The 18971-nt window shown below is 37.7% G+C and overlaps 1 protein-coding gene across 3 annotated transcripts in view; it reads right to left on the bottom strand.

Moving 5' to 3' along the window:
• Window positions 1-7341: 7341 nt before the first annotated feature.
• MFAP3L (microfibril associated protein 3 like) overlaps window positions 7342-18971 on the bottom strand; it is a 36425-nt gene continuing 24795 nt past the window's right edge. For all 3 annotated transcript variants that reach the window (XM_066185983.1, XM_066185985.1, XM_066185986.1), the window contains 2 exons: window positions 16215-16616; window positions 7342-12576 (listed from right to left, as the gene is read on the bottom strand). In XM_066185983.1, the coding sequence (XP_066042080.1) occupies window positions 11714-12576; window positions 16215-16497 (1146 nt within the window). In that variant the 5' untranslated portion in view covers window positions 16498-16616 and the 3' untranslated portion in view covers window positions 7342-11713. The remainder of the gene's footprint in view (window positions 12577-16214; window positions 16617-18971) is intronic.

Here is an 18971-nt window from a genome sequence, read left to right as displayed (position 1 = left end):
CCTTGTATGCTTTGCTGAACTAAAATATCTCACCAAAACCATTATCCCTTTCTCTGAGAACCGGACTGATGATGTTGCAGGCATTACTAGTCATTAATGCAATACAATTTTTTTTTTTAATTGCTCTTTCCACTTTCAATTTTTTTTTCCTGATTATAATTTCAGAAAGCTGACAAATCTGCTTTGTGATACCAGCACTTTGACTCTGCAAGGTTGTGGACACCTCCCTGAGTTATGCTGTTAGCTGCCAATAGGGTTTATGAAAGTGTTTGACTAGCACTGATATTTTTGCTATACTTACACTATAAGAAGTATAGCAGACCATGATGCACCTTCACACTGAAATCATGCAGTGTGAACTTGCACCGTGTCAGGCACATCTGTGAAGAGTTCACATCTAGCATTCTAGAGTAAATATCGCAGCAGCACTTATAAATGTCTGGTTCAACATGTGGGAATCTATAAAAGGTATTCCTAAGTCAAAAGCATGAAAATTGAAATGACTTGAATATATGATATTACTTCCAGGAGAATTCATGTTAGTGATCAGTTAATACCTACCTGTAAATGTTTATTTTACTTATGGGACTGTTTGAAACATATTGATGTCTCACCTTGAAATATACATCACTGCTTGTAGGTGAAAGAATATTTAAAGGTTCACAATATCACAGAATCCACACTACTTAGTTTTAAATACTTTTGTCTTATAATATTTAGTGCCTTATGTCCCAACTATATTGTAACTCAGAAGCATTCACTACTTCTTCTCTAAAGTGTTTCCCTAACTAAATGAGCTACCAGAATGAGCTCCCCAAAGTTCAAGTTGAAGAAGCGGGATATCCAACAGTTGTTCTAATAGATGTTAATTGGTTGAGAGGGAAAGTGGTGCTGAGAACTGTCTGACATCTCATTTTAAACACAGTTGCATGTGAATTTCATGTCTCGGTTCATCTGAGACCCCACTCCTCTCCATTCTGAGCATGATCATATACATAGACTGTACCTGGTTTTGAATTTACAGGAAAATCTTGGAAAAAACAGAAAGGCCACATGCAGTAAGGGGGAACAAAGAGGCAATAGCAGGGAGAAGAATGATGGCAGTTATTGGGAAAGAGCCTGCATCCTGCATAATGATACTATTAATATATATAAATCACATGCTCATGTGTTTTTCTGGACCTGGCCTAAACTGCACAACTGGATTTCTTTCAAGCCGTAAGTAAGTGCAAGAAAAAGCAGAATACAAGCATAGATTTTTTAGTGGAGGGTATAGTTCAGGCCCACAAGGAGAAAGTCATGGACGGTAAAGGAAAGCTGCAAAAGACCTGAAAAAGAGAAGAGACCAGAATGCCACTTTGCACAGTAGTAGTTTAGTGTTAGTATTTAGAACCGAATATGCTTATTTGGCGAGTTTGAAGGTTCATTTTCTGCCTTCTGTTAATCTTTGGTTGTATTTTAAGAGAAGGGGACTAGATGTGGACTAAAGTCCTTCTGAGGTAAAGAGCAAGGCTATAATTTGGTCTCTGAGAAGGATGCCTACTCTTTCAGTGCAGAGTAAGGTTTTGAAAGCTTTTGTAAGAGTGCATTATGAAACCCTGAATTGGTATTGGATGGTGACTGTGAAAGATATCAAGGGTGTGGAGTGTGGTAACAGGTTCCTGAATATCCTGAGTGCTGTGCAGTGCAGAGCTGAAATGCACGTGGGTCACAGCAGATCCCCATGAGATCTGAACACTGTTAATACGCAGAAGGCAGAATACAGCCTGTCCATCTGCTGGATCAGAGATCCTACTACCTTGCTTAATTTGTTCTTTTGTCAGATAGCCAGCTGGCAGTCTAAACTCTGAGCCATATATATTCTTATTTTTAGTCCTTGTGTGTTGCATAATAAAAGTATGAGAGGTGTGAAAGTAAAATTGCTTCTTGGTCAGCTTCATTTTGAAGCAGATCGTTAGAGTGGAAAATCAATGGCTATTCTACAGCCTGTGTATTTTCCTCTACACATATATGCACAGAAATAGAAAAAGTTTCTATTAATTGATGGTGATACATTAATGTCATATAAAGATGTGGCGAAACAGGAAGATAATTGGATTAATGAGTAAAATACGGTATTTAAGCCCTAAGATCTAACAAATATGACACTGTGCCTTATCTAATGAGTGTAAGTGGAATCTCTCATGAGATTGGAGAACACAGTACTTTGTACTGCATAATCTTCCATTCCCATCCCAACCACACAGCCATAATCATAAGTCATTCATGACAAAAATCAATGATCTTAGTTTTCCTGAAAGCTTCTTTCCTTGGAACTGTTTTTTATCTTTTCTCAAGAGGGTATTTAGAATTTAAGCTCCCTCTCTCAACTTGGTTATGTACAGTGCTGTTCATCTGCCAGATGACCATGGTGCCAAGTTCCTGCTTGGCATTCATGGAACATTTTCCTTTCAGCCCCTTGAGAATACATGCTTTGGCCTTTCCAAAGCCAGCAAATTGTGTCAACACTTATGAAGTGGCATGGCCGAGGCTGAAGTAGACAGAAAGGTTATCAGCATCTGTCTCATTTTTTTGTGGCTATAACGTGATACAAACTACAGAGTTATTATAATAGCTTTTGAAAGAAAAAATATGAGGGGAGACTTCTCTTCTTATGATTCTGTATTTCAATAAAATTTCTCTAATTGCATGGGTAGAGCAAGAATGTTTTGTAGCACATATTATATCCTATAGCAGAATGCTACAAGAAAATGAAAAATGTGCATCAGCAGGCCAGGCTTGTGAAAGATTGTGTAATTTTGCTCCAGTAAAATTGGCTTTTCACAGTCCACTATAAGGTAAGTCAATATAAAGTCAACAGATCTCATTTACAAAATAGGAATCCTTAACATATCTCATTTACAAAATAGGAATCTTTACTGTAGTCACTTTCCAAACGAGGTACCTGATCAAAAGCATTTGCTATCAATTCTGCTAACTGACAGTTTCTTAAAACCTTTTATTGTGTTACCTGGAGGCAAGCTGAGGACAACCACCATGACTGAGAAAATATTGATTTTTCTAGGATATCCTGTCTTTGTTCTGCAAATAGTGAATAGACACAGAATAGAGTTTATGTCATGGTGAGAAGAAAATGTTGTGATTAAGTCTGGAATCTGTGTTCTCTTAACCTTTCAGCACTCAGTTTTTACAGGTTAAATGAAAAAATATAGAACACTGTTAAAACACAGCAATAGGTCATGTTGTACTTTGTTAATCTGGCCAGCATTCTTCCATTACAGAATGAGAAGATGAATAAACACAGAGGGCTTAACCAGACAGAGGCTGTAAATCTATTAATTCATCTTTATGTGCCTAGCTTTTGCACATCCTCCTTTGGAACAGAATAGTCAGTCTGGTTGGTCTCTGAGGACCAGCTTTTACATGTGTGCTGGCAAATGAATCCCATGCCTTCATGTGAATTAGTAATAGGGAGAGACAGGGCAAGAAGAGCCACAGCAAACATCTATTAGGATTAGACAACCTTGTAACTGCTCAATAAGAAGTGAAAACTGGTTGGTCAGAGCTAGAATAGGTAGGGCAAGGACCTGTTGCTGAGCTGCCAAAGTGTGACATACTTTAGAGTAGAGAGGGTAGGGACAGGGAGATGATTTTGCTGGAGGTGTTTTCCAGTAATAAGCGTGGGATGGTCATCTTAATTCCATGTCCATTGGACTGTCCTAGGCTGCCTCCAGCTCACTCCCATCCTCCTATTCCTGCCTGCACCAGGTTTGTCCAGATGCAGTGTCACAGTCCTTTTCCACTTGAAGGCTGGCAGGCCTGTGGGAGAGTCTATCTGGTACACTACAAAGGTTAGCTCACACCTGCCAATACAGCTCTTTCCTTGTGCATTCACACGGTCTTCAGCAGCTGCCTCACTGAAGAGCCCATGTTTAATCCCCCTTGAGAAACAACTATAATGTAGTGCTACAGCAGACAAAAATGGCATGGGTACTTTGGTCACAATATCAAGCCAGAAGGAAAGAATAGGGTTCTCATGCAAGAGTCTGACTCCACCATCACAGCACAGTCTTTGGTGATACTCCCAGTGCCTATCTCTGGTCAGGAAAAGTGCTTGAGTTTCAGATGCAGCATAATCACCTGAGCAGTCTGGGAATTGCATCTTGCAACACTGTCCATAGTCTCCTCGACGCTGCTAATTTACATGAGCTACAATAACGTTTGCCTCCTTACAATATCATGGATTACCCTGAGATGTGTCTGTAGCTACTGTCTGACAACTGACAACTGCCTATTGGGATGAGCCTGTGCTGCAGTGACCTCCTCTCTTGGGTGATATTTTAGCTCCTGCATCAATTTTACAAGGTCCCGAATAATTTCCTACAGTTTTGGGTTTTTTTCTTTCACTGAAAAACATGTGAAATGTCAAGTCCTTCAGAGGCTTTCATCCCCTGCTTCCCTGCTGAGAAGAGATGGATTTTTCTGAAGGTTTTTTGTGGAATTGGTGTAGAGTAGGAATATAGTTCTCAGTGGTGGTGTATCGTATAACATTTGGCTAATGCTCTGGGGCTATTTCTGGTAACTGCAACAGGAGTTACAGTGTCGGGGTAGGTCTGTTTTATGTTCTGATAAAATAACTAGTAGTCTAAAGCAGTCTACATGAAGAAAAGAGATTTGCATCTTTTCCCCTCATTTAGGGCACATATATTAAAGAATGAGCTTTGTGCTTAAGAGAGATTACATGGGAATTATGAAATGTAGAAACTGTGGTTGCAAAAAGCAGTTTTATTCAGAAGCAGATTACTGTCATTTTACTGCATGCTTATGAAAACTGGAGTTTCTAGTTAAACCCAGACTCCATTAGCCTATGTAGAAATACAGCATTTCAGTTAAAAAGAAAGTGGAAAAGCATTTATCAATTAATTTGAAATTCATATAATTTACAGTGTCCTGAAGCTCTCTGCAGTCTCTTCAGAAATACCAAATTTGAGAGGCCCTTGCACTTGGCCAGCTATGGATGAATAAGATAAACCAATCAAGGTAGTCAAGAACTGATGTATGGATGATGCAAATGTGCTATTTCATCCACAATGGAAAAAGAAATGTCTTAAGGCAGAGGTGTATCATATATTACTTTTTTCAAATGAACACAAAGAAGAGTGTAACATGCCCACAGACTCACAAATGAATGATGACATTTATTCCACTCATGTCTTAGGAATTATGGATTTATGTGTTCTCTTGATGCGGTTTGGCAAAAAATCTGCATTCTATTGATTAGTTCATCCTGCACCAACCTGGGACTAATTAATTGTATGGCTGGATAACTAAAATGGAATTATACAGATAGGTGTGAGCAATCCTGCCCCAAAATGGACAATTGAAAAAAATCACTAGAATCCTCTGATTTATTTTAAAATGTGAAGAATTTTAGGGGAAACAAAAAAAATCCAAGTAGTAAAACAAAACACAATATAAGATTTTGGACTGGGAAAATGAAACAAGAACATAAATCTTCAATGGAATATTGATTTTTTTTTATCTCACAAAAGGAGATTACACAGGGTAGAGAATATTTAACCAAGAAAACAGCAGAAAAGAAATGCACATCCACTAAACTCGTAAAGAAGCTGCATTGACCTAGTCCAAACCATAAAAAGGACTGAAAATATCTTCCCTGATAAAAGGTATTCTAAGAGAAGGACTGGGAAATATATTTCATAGTTTTATGATAATTTATTTTGATATTGGGAGTGAAAATGTCATTGTTTTTAGGAATCTCCTTCTTCTTCACCTGAATATGTTTATAGTAAAACAAGTTAGAATTTAATATACTTTGAAGATAAATCACCTCTGGGTGTTTTCAGTGAGCACAAAAATTTTCCACTTTAATCTTCTTAAATTTCTCTCTATTTTTTAATGCCTTTTCCTGAGGCTGCTTACTCTGCACATATTAAAGAGAAGGATAAAAAAGCATTTTAAATAGGCAAGATCTATGTGTGTCTCCTTAGAAGGAAGCTTCTTTTTCTGACTCTTTTTGTTTGGTTGGTTTTGGGTGGTTTGTTGTTGTTGTTGTTTTTGTTTGGTTTTGGTTGTTTTTTTTTGTTTGTTTGTTTTTTTAAAATTCTGTTTTCTGACCAAGGTAGTGTTCACCAGCAGGAAGGAGTTAAATGATACCCAAACAACTCAGGAGCTGTCTGTCAATCAGGGCTGATCTTGAGGCAGAAGCAGTAAGATGCTTCAGAAAGAGAGAAGTCTTTCTGGCATTTATTTTGCTTCTCTGTATTTATCAATTGAGAATGTCTGAGCCTGAATTGTAAATAAATACGAATGGTTTATTGTGTGGTAAAATCAAAACCTATACAAAAGAAGGCAAATATATTTCAGAAGGTCCAGCTTCTGCATCTTCAACATGAGATCTCAAACTCTGTGGCTCCACAACAGGACAGGGTAGTAGTCTGCAAATGGCATTTGATACAAAGCTAAATAGTCCTGAAAATAATTTTTAAAATGGCAGATAAAGGAGAAAAGGGTCTTTTTATAACTCTGGTACTATTGTCATACCTTAAAATCCTTAGCCAGATAGGAAGGGTTCTGGTTAGAGTAGATGTAACAGGAATCTGTTCTCAAAATAGAAACTGGCTATAGAATGGCAAAACGATTTGATAGTGTTGCCGAATTTCTACTCAATAATAAACAAGGTTTTACATGTATTCTTTATGCCATACAAGTCTGGCTTTTCTTTTCTCATTTTTGCCTTGTCTTTTGGTATGAAATAGCTTCTCATAACATAACTTGAGTGTCCTAAGTCTGCCACATTTATCATTTGCTGCCATACATTCTGATTTTGACTAAGAAATTGGTAACTTAGCTTCAGTTTACAATACTGTTTTTGCCCAATTTAAAGACTTACACGTGATACCGTAGACTCACAAGTCAGCCTTTGCTGGAAGAGTAAAATGACTCAGTTTGGGCCTGGGAGCCAGAGAGCTAAATATAGTACACAGCATTAGAGCCTGGTACAGCTGGGGGAAAAAAATCCATTCAGGGACTTATAAAAGGTCAGTTTGGAACAGAGGTGCCTGGGGTGCAGAAACACTTGCACTGACAACTAACTTCATTCTGTTCTTATTTGAGAGGTGGCACAGCAGAGCTGCTGGAGACAGAAGAAAGTATAGGAAGGTAAGTCAGGGAGAGAAAATAATGGACATAGAAAAGGTTTGAGCTGGTTATTCCAAAAATTAGTGCAGGATGTAGGCTATCAAGTATCCATTTCTGCGGAAAAGTGGTGTTATGGCAAGACCTGTAAATATCTTGTTGAATGTATACAAACTCAGCATACTCTGTGCAAATTCTTTATTGAAACAATGATCAATGTACAAGCTACATCACATTTCATTTTGCCACTTCAGCATGAACTTTTCTCTTTGTGGTTTACAGCCGTGAGCTATAAAATCATAACAGTTATTTAAATCAAAATACAGCAACTGCTTCTCAAAAGAACACATTCATATTTGTCTTACATTTCTTGTAAAATCAAAAAGGATTTCATTATAAATGAAATATAACTTACGATACTTTAGTGCAAGCATTTCCTTTGCATCTAAGAAGCTTTCAGTTGTCCCACTAAATATGGCATACTTAAGAGGCCAACTCTTAAAATAGCATGCTGCCAAGATATCCCATGAGAACTTTGAAAAACTGACACTGTTAACACTTTCTAGAATTAGTTAATCTGACCAAACTGAAAGTCAGAAAGCCCTGGTTATATGTTACAGTACTTTTGTCAAAAGGTAACTGCAAATCAAGGAACTGACATAGTATCTACATTAGAAGAAAACAGGCACTGATTTAAAAAAATCAACATCTGCTCGTATTTGCCATTTCACAAGTCTTAGGATTATACAGTAATTTTTTAAGCACAGGAGTGTACTTCTGTGCCTTACCAAGTACCAACAAACCTGCACAAAAATGCTGGTCTATGGATTCTTTTAAATTTTTTTATATGACAGACAAAAAACCCCTGAAGGGTAGGTTTCATCACAAACATGCTCAAATCAGAGAACAAAAAAAGGATCAGCAGTAAACAAATGCTGCTCAAAAAGAAAATGTTGAGAAAATAGTGAATACTACGTTTAAGTGGTCTGATTAGTATGGTCTTACATTTACCAAAAAAAGAATAAGTGTAAAATTCAAATCCAACACTGATTTCTTCAGCTGCAGAAATCTAGTCATCTTTCATGAAGTTTGGCAAAAATGTTTGAAAATGGTGTAAATATATTGTGGAAATCTCTTTTCCTTATAAGCCTGGCTTGGTGTTCCTTTGCTTTTAGAATCCAATTTCAGTTGAACTAGATTTTCCAGATTCCGAGTGTTTTAAGAGCCATTAGTGTTTGGTGGTACAATAAATAAAAAAAATGTAACGAAAAGTGTGCATAGTCCAATGACAGGAACAGATTAATGCCCCTGAAGTGCTTAAGGTGCATGAAGATATATAACAATGCAAACATTAATGTCTTCTTAGAGCCATTATTAATTTTATATTTGTTAATTGTGGTTTTGGACCATAAAGTAGCCACTTGCTAAGAAATACTGCAAGACACAATTGCATACTTTATAATAGCACAGCCAGAAAGTTTGGAACAGGAAAGACAGGTTTGGGTCTTGCTTCCCATCTGTCTTCCACAAAGGAAGTTCCCGAAAGCATATGAAAAGCTTTAGGTTTAGAAGTGTCATATAATGGATGCATAAGACACTGAGCAGCAGACACAAAACCACCAAAAAACCACATAAACCAGAACCATTGGTTCTGTATAAAATCTGTATTTTCTTCATCTACATTGCTGTTTAGTTTTTATTCTGATAATAACACAAAGCTAAATGTCCAGACTGGTCAGAGCAGATCTACTTGTGAACTCTCCGCTCGGAATGACTCCAGCTCTAGAAAATTCAGGGTTCCCTTTGACCTCGCAACAGCAGGAATCCAGCACTCCATGTTTTGCATGTATCTAATCCAAATACCTGTTCCTTATATGTGGTTTGTAATGTGCATTTGTGTGTACTTCAAACGTGCCCTTTGTGGGCAACCTCTAGGGAAAAACATCATTTGTATCTTCAAGGAAGTTTACACGGCGATAGTGAAGAAATCTATGGGGATTGTTTGCTCTCAAATGTTTCTCAATAAATAAATAATAAAGAGGCTGGAGGACAGCCTGAGAGAAGCAGTCAGGGTCAGAACACCATAGAAATACATGAAGAGGTCTGATCTCTATTGTAAAAACTTCATAGTTTAAAAAGATTAAAATTAAAATACTGTAATAAATATTTTTATGACTTCAAAAAAATTTAAAGTGTAATTTAAATGTTATTTTTATGCTTTCAAGGAGAACATCCTTGCTTATCTGTGCAATCTTAGTGGGGCACCAGGAGGGTAACTTTAGAATGCATGGGTATAGTTCGTAAATGCTGGACAGGCAGAAACATCAATGTACCTCTTCTCAGGAGGTTAAGGTGAATTAAAGGAGTTTAGTGCAAGTTCCTGCTTTTGTTTCTGCCCTTGTCCTTTTTCGTATCAGAAGAAAATCAAGTAACTTGAAAAAATGATGTGAACACTAAACAGAAAAATGCTTTGGATTCAGACAAAAGTTACCAATTTGCATCATACTGTTGTCAATCACACTGGTCAGAAGTGAGGTTCTTTATGGTATTCTCTTGAACTTACTTCTGTTTTACATTTATATTGCTTCGCTGGAACGCAAATATTTCCAGTCACATTCCTAAAATGGACTTTGCCCTTGCATGTTTCCATTTGGGCATGTGCAAATGCAGTTTGTATAGAAACCTGCCACTGTGGTGAGCACAAAAAAATATGAGACACCTGAATGCTGCCATTTCTCACAAGTTGGTTGTAAAATCTGAAGACCATTATTAAACATGTAATTTTTTTTTTTTTACTAACCACAGAAAGATAAATATAGAGCCTTCTCTGCATCATCTATGTAAGTCATGGGGTATTCCTGTACTGCACTGCTGGTGAGGCTCTGCGCTTTAACTTGAGGAAGTTGACATAAAACCTCAGTTCATTATTAAGGGGTTTTTTGTGTACCTGCAACATTGACTTTGTTTGGTCTTGATTACCCGTGCAGTTAATATAACTGATTGCCTCCAAGAGACACCTTATGGAGATGTGGCTGCTTCATTAAAATGTCCAGAGACCATCCATGCATCATCTCCCCACAGACCTAAGGGACTTCTTTTTCTACAATATACTTGATTCCAGATTTATTTTAAGTATCTATACTACAATCCTTCTTGAACACTGTAAGGTCATATATTGTTCATTAGTTCCAAACTAAATGTGTCAGATAATTAAGTAATATGCTATAAACCCTACACAAACTCCTTGCAAGTGCTTTCTTTCCAGACTCACTGCAGAGAAGGTACTTTTTATTGTCTGTCTGCAAGACAAATTATCACTTCCCTTCCACTCCTGGCATTTCCTGGCAGAAATGTTGATCCTTTTTAATGCCACAATTGCTGTGATCATTAAAGCTTTACTGGGGTAGAGTCACACGTACTTGAGCAGTGAACATCCTACATATAGGAGGTTCCCAAAATCTCAATGCAATTATATCACATTTAGCAGTTTGTGTGACTGTCTTTGTAATTTTATAGGACACTTGATTATATATATATATATATTTTTTTTTTAGTTTGTATACAACACTCTCAAACTGACGCTTAAATATGAATTTAGGCTTGATATTCAGAATATATGAATTTGCTCAAAATGAAGAAGCCAAATAAAAGGGTATTTTGCCATTTCAGCCTTGTCATCAACTGATTACTGGCATTTGCAGGACTGTTATGGAACCTGCATATCTTCTGGTAAGGTGGTACATAGTTACTGCTTCCAAATTACTTCAAAACAAGACATCTTGCATATTTGCAGCTGCTTTCCATATAAACTTCTGGCAACATAGAAAATGCTCAAATGTATGCAAAAAAACCCTGCAGAGCTGTTGGACTGCAACTTCCTGTAAGATATTTATGGGCTTTCCCATCTGTAATATACATCTCAAACTTGTTTCTTCATGGAAAACAAACGATTGTTGGCATCTTCATTCCATAAAAAAGGGAAAACTATCTCCCATGTGGCTAAGCAGCGTGGTCTCAAATGAAATGGAAACATTCTAACTTTCTTTAATAGCCCTCTAAATCACAATGCAGCTGAGCAAACAGGCTTTGTAAATGGGATCTATTAGGATTTTATTTGGCTACTGGAGTGCTGCCTCTTGGGCAATATTTCAAATTCACAAGTTAATATTTGCAAAAATGCAATAGATGGAAATAACGAGAGTGAAGGAGGAAAATGGAAACCAGTTTTATGTTAAGTAAGTTCAAGTGTCCTACATCAAAGACTACCAGTGACTTCCAGGAGGCCACTACAGGTGACTCCAACCTAGAAAATGCTGAGGTAAATGTTTCTTGGAAATACTCCTAATCAAAAAGAGCAATTAATATTAATGTAATAGCAATTACTCTGCCATACATCATGGTAAACCAAACTCAAACTGAGAAGAAAGTGCCAAATAATCCACTTACATGCTTTTGCTATGATAGTCTCCAGGTAAGGCTTAGCGGCAAGTACAATATGTATTTTTAAAAGAGCTCCACCTGATTTTCCTGCAATGCATAGATTCAGGAGTAACTATCATACATGGCTTTCATATATAACGCATGTATTTTTGTCATTTGCCAATGCTGTGTCATCAGAACTGAGTTCAGCAGAAGGCTCAGGAGGGGGCTCCACAGGAAGTGCTGGTGTTTGAGGAGTGTCTTCTTCCTTGGTGTCCAACTGCATGCTTTCCTGTGACTGACCATCCATGCAGTCCTTTTTGGACAATGGGTGAACTGACACTTTTATTGCAATTTGTTGAGGTGGCTCATGCAGTGACGATGCGTCCGAGTCAGCTGTGGGAGATTCGCTGCGCGTCAAAGCATTTGGGATCATATAAAGCTCATCTGTTTCTGTGGTTTCCTGGCCTTCTGCCGCCTGCCGTACAAAATTCTGTCCTTGCTCCTCCAAACCAACAACCTCCATAATTTCTTCCATTATAGTCCTGCAGTTCATGATGAGAGGTGGCAAAGGTACGCTCCGAGCAAGCTCTTCAATATAGCGAGCAAATTCCATGGTCTTGAACTGGGTTACTTTGGCAAGCTCGAGCGTTTTGGCTGATGTGATAATTGGGATTCGCTTTGCAATCTCAAAGGCCTTCTGAAGTTTCTCTGCCCCTTCTGTTCTGAAGAATTCATTGATTGCTTTCTCAGTTTTCTTCAGATGACTGCTCATCATACATAACCGAGTAATGTTCAGTATCATAACAATGGTAAAAGCCACAAGGCAGACAATCATGTAATAGATTCCCATATCTCCAGAGGTGAAAACAACCCTCAGTGTCACGGTATTGTTAACACTGCCATATGTATTAGATGCCACACACGTGTATTTACCTCTGTCTTCAAATGACACGCGGGTAATGTTTAGTAGCCCATTGTCAAGAAACCACCATTTTCCTGTTGGAGAGGAAACAGAGTAACTTAGAAGTATTTTGTCCCATGATCAACATAGTCTTAAACATCAGCTTTATCAAACTGGCTTCAGGTTTTGGAAGAGGGAAATAATGGATATAATTTACCATCATAAAGGCCTGAGATCCTAGCTGTGTTACTATCAAATCCCTGACATCAACTCTGGATAGCTAGAGCATCCCCTAAAAGTGTCTCATAAAAAATTCTAATATGCATCACATCTATCTCAATCTTGTGGTCAGTTAAGTTACAAAGACAGGACTACTCCAGAGAGCCTCCCAAACACAGATCACACTTCCTCAAAGAACAGGATCAATGGCATGGTGAGGCAGAAAAACCTACTAAACCCTCCTTGCTTTGTTCCCTGACAATGCATTTGCTTACAGATGGGTTATTTTAGGTGCTATGTTACAGTATCTCATATAACTCTGTTAATGTAAACCTTAAAAAACCTAACATTTCAGACATAATATACTACATTGCCTGCCCTCTGAGGTGTAGAGAAACTGATTTTGAAGTATGATTTTAAAGAGAAAGAAGTAGGATAGGAGGACTAAAATAGATGGGAAGGGGAAGAGCCATGACAGGGTTTTGGTTTTACCTTGTTTGTTGGTAAGAACCTCTACACACCACAAAAGAACTTCTTTTACCTTTAAAAGTATTTTCTATCAATATAATATAATTGATAACTTTGTCCTCTGCATGGACATATACATTTCAAATACATGAATGCTTCATTTTCTTAGAACCTGGCACGGCAGAAAAATTTAGGTATGAAACTGCATTTGAAACAACATGTTTAAAAGCCCTCACTCCTGTCACTGCTAAAGTGATTCAAGAATCGCCTATTTACTGTATTTGCCACTATATATTGGTAATGAATTAAGATTTTTAGTTCCTCAAGTGAGCTTCATTTTTATTCAAATTTAACTACATGATTTAAGAGCTGAGGATGTATAGTTTTTCTTCAATTGGTGTGATATAACTTCTTAAATTGCAACTTTGCTATAAAAAACGTAAGTCAACTCCAACAGGAAAGCCTGGTGCCAGTTATTTCCTTTGTGTAAACCCAGTCTTGGAAGTGTTCATATGGTGAGGAACAGCCAGAAAGTGGAATGCCTCTGTGCCTTCTGAACACTTCATACAGGGAGATGTCATACAGAAGATTGCCTTTTGAAGCAATAACAAAGGCTGATCTAAGCCAACAAGATCAGCTAGTACATACTGCTGCTCAGATGAAGACTCAACTGTTTTCAATCTCTGTAACACAATCTCAAGCCATTCCTGACAGATATCTCCTGAAGGTAGTAAAGGAATTTCAATAACCTTCCATAAAAGGGAATGTCAGGTGTTCACCTGGCTTTACCATCAGTCTTTTTTTCCTTAAACCTAACCTAACCAACTGCTATTTAAGTCTATTAAGGCAGCTGAAAAAGACACAGAACCAGTGATTAGAGAACTAAACCTGCACAAAATCCCTGTGCAATCATGTAAATCACAAGGTAGGATTGCAGTCCGGCCACAGGTTGGTGCATACTCCGCTTCTACATCTATTTTATACTTTTTCACAGAAGTTCTTTCATTGTTGGGAAGATTGTCCTATTTTTCCCCCCCTTATTTCTTTCAAGGAAGGAACTGTGGGCAATTCTGAAACTCATTAGTCAAAAACCCCTTTAATTCAGAGTAGTTATGGGCTTTTACCATGTTCAAAGTTTTTTAAATTAAACATGGCTTACCCAAATAGTTTTTTTTACATTATATCCAGTAGAAGCCTATGTAGAAAGTATTCCCACAAGATCTCTGCCTTAGTTCATGTGTACAGGCAGCTCTTAATTACATCTTTTTATCCTCTTACTTAGAAGTTTTAACTTAACAGAAACAGTATTTTTTACTCTAGCATAATTCTTGAAAACAGCTGAATCATTTTGCCCACAATTAAAAAATGCAGAATAAATAAAACCTCAGTATAAATCAGATCTTCACATAAAAGAAAAAATCACCCCAACCTGCTAAAGTTAGGAAATTTCAGAGGAAAACTTCTTTAAAGAGGAAATGTTAGCATCTGTAACAGATGACACTTTTTCCTCCACCTCCAGCATAACAAAAAATGCAGAGTATTTCCTGCTCAGTATTCCTTTGAATTGGAAAGCTGGTCCTTTTTGCAAAGTAGGTTTCTATTAATTGCGAAATAACAAGATGCCTTGTGATGTATCCTGGCTCCAGCTGTTCTAAATGACATAATGCCATTCAACTGTGACTTGGTGACTGGGTCTATGCCAGTGGATCCTGACAGACATATTGACCCACATAAGAGAACAATGATTAGAAAAGGTATCATTGCTGGGTTTTGATAACAATTCAGTACCATACTTAACACCACATAGAAAGGTCTCAAGCTAGGAAACATTTCTTACAGAAAGACAGTCTCTTAAAGGAAGTATTGCACTGTTGAAATTCTAAATTAAAGTGATGTTCTCTTAATACCACATCTGCAGTTTTTACTGATTTGGTCAAAGTTTTTGCTCACTTCCTTAAATGTTTGTTTTAGCTACCTCTCTCAGCTAACTACACAAAGACCTAAATTTAAATGCCTAACTAAAGGGGAAATTTTCTATTAGTGAACCTTAGCAAAACACTCCAGCACACTAATTGCTGTATGTGGCCACAACCACACAAATCATGTTTGAAAGTCTGCTTAGTAGCTCAAGTAGTTCCTTTCTCTAGCTTTACTCAGAAAATGATAACAAGCTGTACTGTAAAACATAACCAGTTATGCAGTAAGCTCTTACAGATACACACTGCTCTTTCACATCAAGCTGGGTCAATCATTACACCCGTCACAGCAGAGTTCTCTGTCAGGTCAGCCATTAGTTAGGCATGCTGTCTTACAACTAAGAGTTTATTTCATCATGCAGTGAACATAGCAGTCACTATGAAAGGATTACATGAGAAAAACACCTTTCATATACCCACACTCCCCTCAAACACTCCCTAGATGCATAACTAGGATTATCACCCAAACCTTCCATTTAAGGAAAATAAGCTCATGTGTAATTATGGTCTCTGGCAAATGCCACCAAAAGGTCTTAACTAAAGCCAGGAAGGCTCAAATTTGGCCTGTCCTTCTGACTGCTGTCCCATATAGGTTTTGCACTTGGTTGTTCAAGGCATCTCCTGTTTCTCACACTACCATGGCACTGCACATAGAGACAGCAGGCATATCAGGGAGATAGCTGTGTTGAGTTCACTCCAATAAACTATTCTCATATGTCATGAGAATGCTCCTTTGAATTGAGAAACAGCTTTTTAATCTTTTTGTGGTGCCAGAGAAGAAGAAAGGAGGACAGAATGAGAAACAGGAAGTCATCCAATGAAAAGAGGCCTGTCTATGTCTTCTGTTAATTGCTTCAGCTTCTTGCTATGTGTTGCTATAAATAACACATAAAAAGTTACTGTTTTCTTCCAAGGTGCGCATAAAAAATTTATAACTGCCACCAGGCTTTCATTTATTTTCACACAGGAAAATACCACAGCCAGACCATTAAATTCAGGTTATTTGTCAACTTGCTGAAATCAGAAGTGTCTCTGGACAGGCTACATCAGTGCTATTACTAAGATCCTACCTCTCTTCTCCTCCTCTTGGAGCAGGCGGCCATTGGAGTTGTACCATCTGTAACGTGGACTGGGACTCCCTTGGACATTGCAGTCGATCAAGGCACTGTGGCCCTCCTTGACTATGATGTGGTCGATGCGGGAGATCACCGCAGGCGCGGCCCCCGTGTGTGTGTCAGTGCGGTTGAAAGTGCTGTTACTCACATCCTCAGCAGTGGTCAAAGCTGCTAAAAAGATGACAAGGCGTGTGGTAGGCAGAAAGTACAAAAAGTGGCGGCTGTTCAGTATGTCCATTTTCCTTCAGTAGTGTACACGACTGACAGGGAACTGGTTCTGTCGAATGCAGGTCCTTGAGGTGAGCAGGTCACAGGAGAGTTCTACTTTGATCTGTGCAATTTTATGTTTAAAATATCCTATAAAATAAATAAATAAGTACAGTGAGACGGCGTATATAAACAATCCATTAGATATGCTCTTTTAAAATAGTGACACATCCATTAATGCATTTCACAATCATCAGCGCAGTGTCTTGTCTAAATGCTAATGTTATCACAGTACTTATCCTTACTGGAAAAAAGATGCATACATTTTCCTGACAATGGTGTTGTTCAAAGTGATAGGCATAGGAGAAGGCTTTTATCACCTAGACACTTAGCAGCAGTTTAGCTACAGTAGCAGCTACAGTTTTATGCCAAAAGTTCAACTGATTTTTTAAAAACTTTTTTTTTTAAAAACCATTTGCAAAATCAACAGGAAGAATGGAGGTGCAGCACATTTTAAGCTGTCACTACCAGTTTGGTGCTGCAACTCTATCATGTGCATGGTCTTAGGTGAACTGTAAAACATGGTGTAAGACAACAATTCCAGGAAGGGTTTTTGGATCTAATGCGAGAATTCTTGATATACACATTGTTTTCCCAAACACAGCAGCACACAGAGCAAAACATATCAGACCATTCACTTTTACTAAGCTACTGCTGTCTAAGATAAAGCATAGCATTGAAGACTATTCTTAAAAAAGGGTATTTCATGCTTGATAAGTAATTTCAGTGTTGTTATTTTTAGAGCAGATTCGTAAAGAAGAGTACTTGCTAGTGACATGATTATGGTTAATGTTCCTTTGCGATACAAATGAAGTTAGGACTTTTCCATTCCTTATGTGGCAGTAAGAATTTTGCCTGTGTACTTTTTGCACACTCTCTCTCAGTATTTTCCCTCAACTAATCACCCACAATGAGGCCTTTCTGAAGCAGAGATTTCAGTTTCTGGACAGAGGCGGTGGGGGGGGTGGGGTTACAAATGTGCTTTCTATTGGCCTTATTATGCTTCCAGTGAACACAATTGGCATTCAGTACTGACTGAGGGCACAGTGTTGGCCTCAAAATGAGCACCTTGGAAAATTTCTCTCAAGAGTCTAAAGGCCACAAATCATGTTAAAATCACAGAGGATCCAACTATACTGTATCTACTCACATGTTTCTAAGATAAATAACTGAAACTTAGTGGAATTTATTAGATAGAGGAATCTATCTGGAATCCAAATACAGGATTTGATGAATTAATTTGATGAACTAATGAACTTTCCCCAAATGAACATTTCCTTTACAAAAAACTTTATGTTTTTTAAATATACATTTGACCCATGGTAACTCATTTGCCTTAACACACAGAATAACTGCTGACAAGACCAGTTCTCTAGATCAGTTCCATATATAAAGGAAACACTAAAATAAAAAGAAACATATGAAAAATCCCTTCCTTATTTTCATCTGTATTCAAAAAAGAAAGCAAGCAACATTACTGTCTTTCACTGGTAATATTTGATTTAGGTTGTTCCGTTATGCAGCCTCTCTTCTCTGTAAAGCAATGAACTTTCATACAAATACATGCAGGTGTTATGGAAAAAGCAAATTAATTCTTCCATTTTACAGGATGAATCATTACTAGAAATGAAAACCTATGGTTTTTTAGATAAACTGGTGGCATGATGTAGAGGTCTGTCCCAGCTTCAAGCCTGTCCTTGTTTTTTCTCTGCTTTTATTATTACTGAATGTGGAAGTATTTCTCTTGAAGAGACAGAATAATTTTAAACTTTAAATTAATATGCAAATCTCATTTGCCATATAGAGCTATATAAACATGACTTCAGAAATCTATTTCCAGTTATGCAAAGCATGTAGAGTCTGTGCTTTTGAAGGTACACTCTCTCTGAGTCAGCAGTTTGAGAAAAAACCTTCAGTTCTGCCTATTCGCTTCAGTAACTATTTACATCTCATTTCTACTACTCCATTAACCTTGGAGACTGACATTCTTCATGATTACACATATTCAGTCTATAAAATGTTTCTGTACAGTGTGACAGATCTGCATTGCGCCATACAGAAAAGCCAAAATCACACTTCCTGGCAAAGAAGCAGGAACAGAGACTGGCTGGTTTAAGACAATGGGAAGGGCAAAAGATAACAATATAAACTGATTAAGCTTTGTGTTCTAATTACTGTCTGGGGCTTGTTATTACTGTGTTTGGGTCTATCATATATTTTTACAGCAGAAAAATCAGTAGCAATCAAGAAAAGGTGTTTGTTGTGGAGAGCAATTTGCATTCCAGAAGGAAATGAAATAGCATCTCACCAGTGGCTGAACAGAAAACCTGTAAGGAAGGGACCAACAGTGTATTAGGAAGCTCAAGGTAGCTGATGGCCCCCACTGATTGCACACAGCACGGGGATGTGGGCGGAGGTTTGGAAGGTGTGGTGGCAGTAAGGCGT

This window comes from Chamaea fasciata, unplaced genomic scaffold, assembly GCF_029207755.1.
Source record: "Chamaea fasciata isolate MVZ Bird 193981 ecotype frontalis unplaced genomic scaffold, bChaFas1.0.hap1 SCAF_6, whole genome shotgun sequence".
Classification (NCBI taxonomy): Eukaryota; Metazoa; Chordata; class Aves; order Passeriformes; family Sylviidae; genus Chamaea; species Chamaea fasciata.
This window is presented reverse-complemented; position numbering and strand designations above follow the sequence as displayed.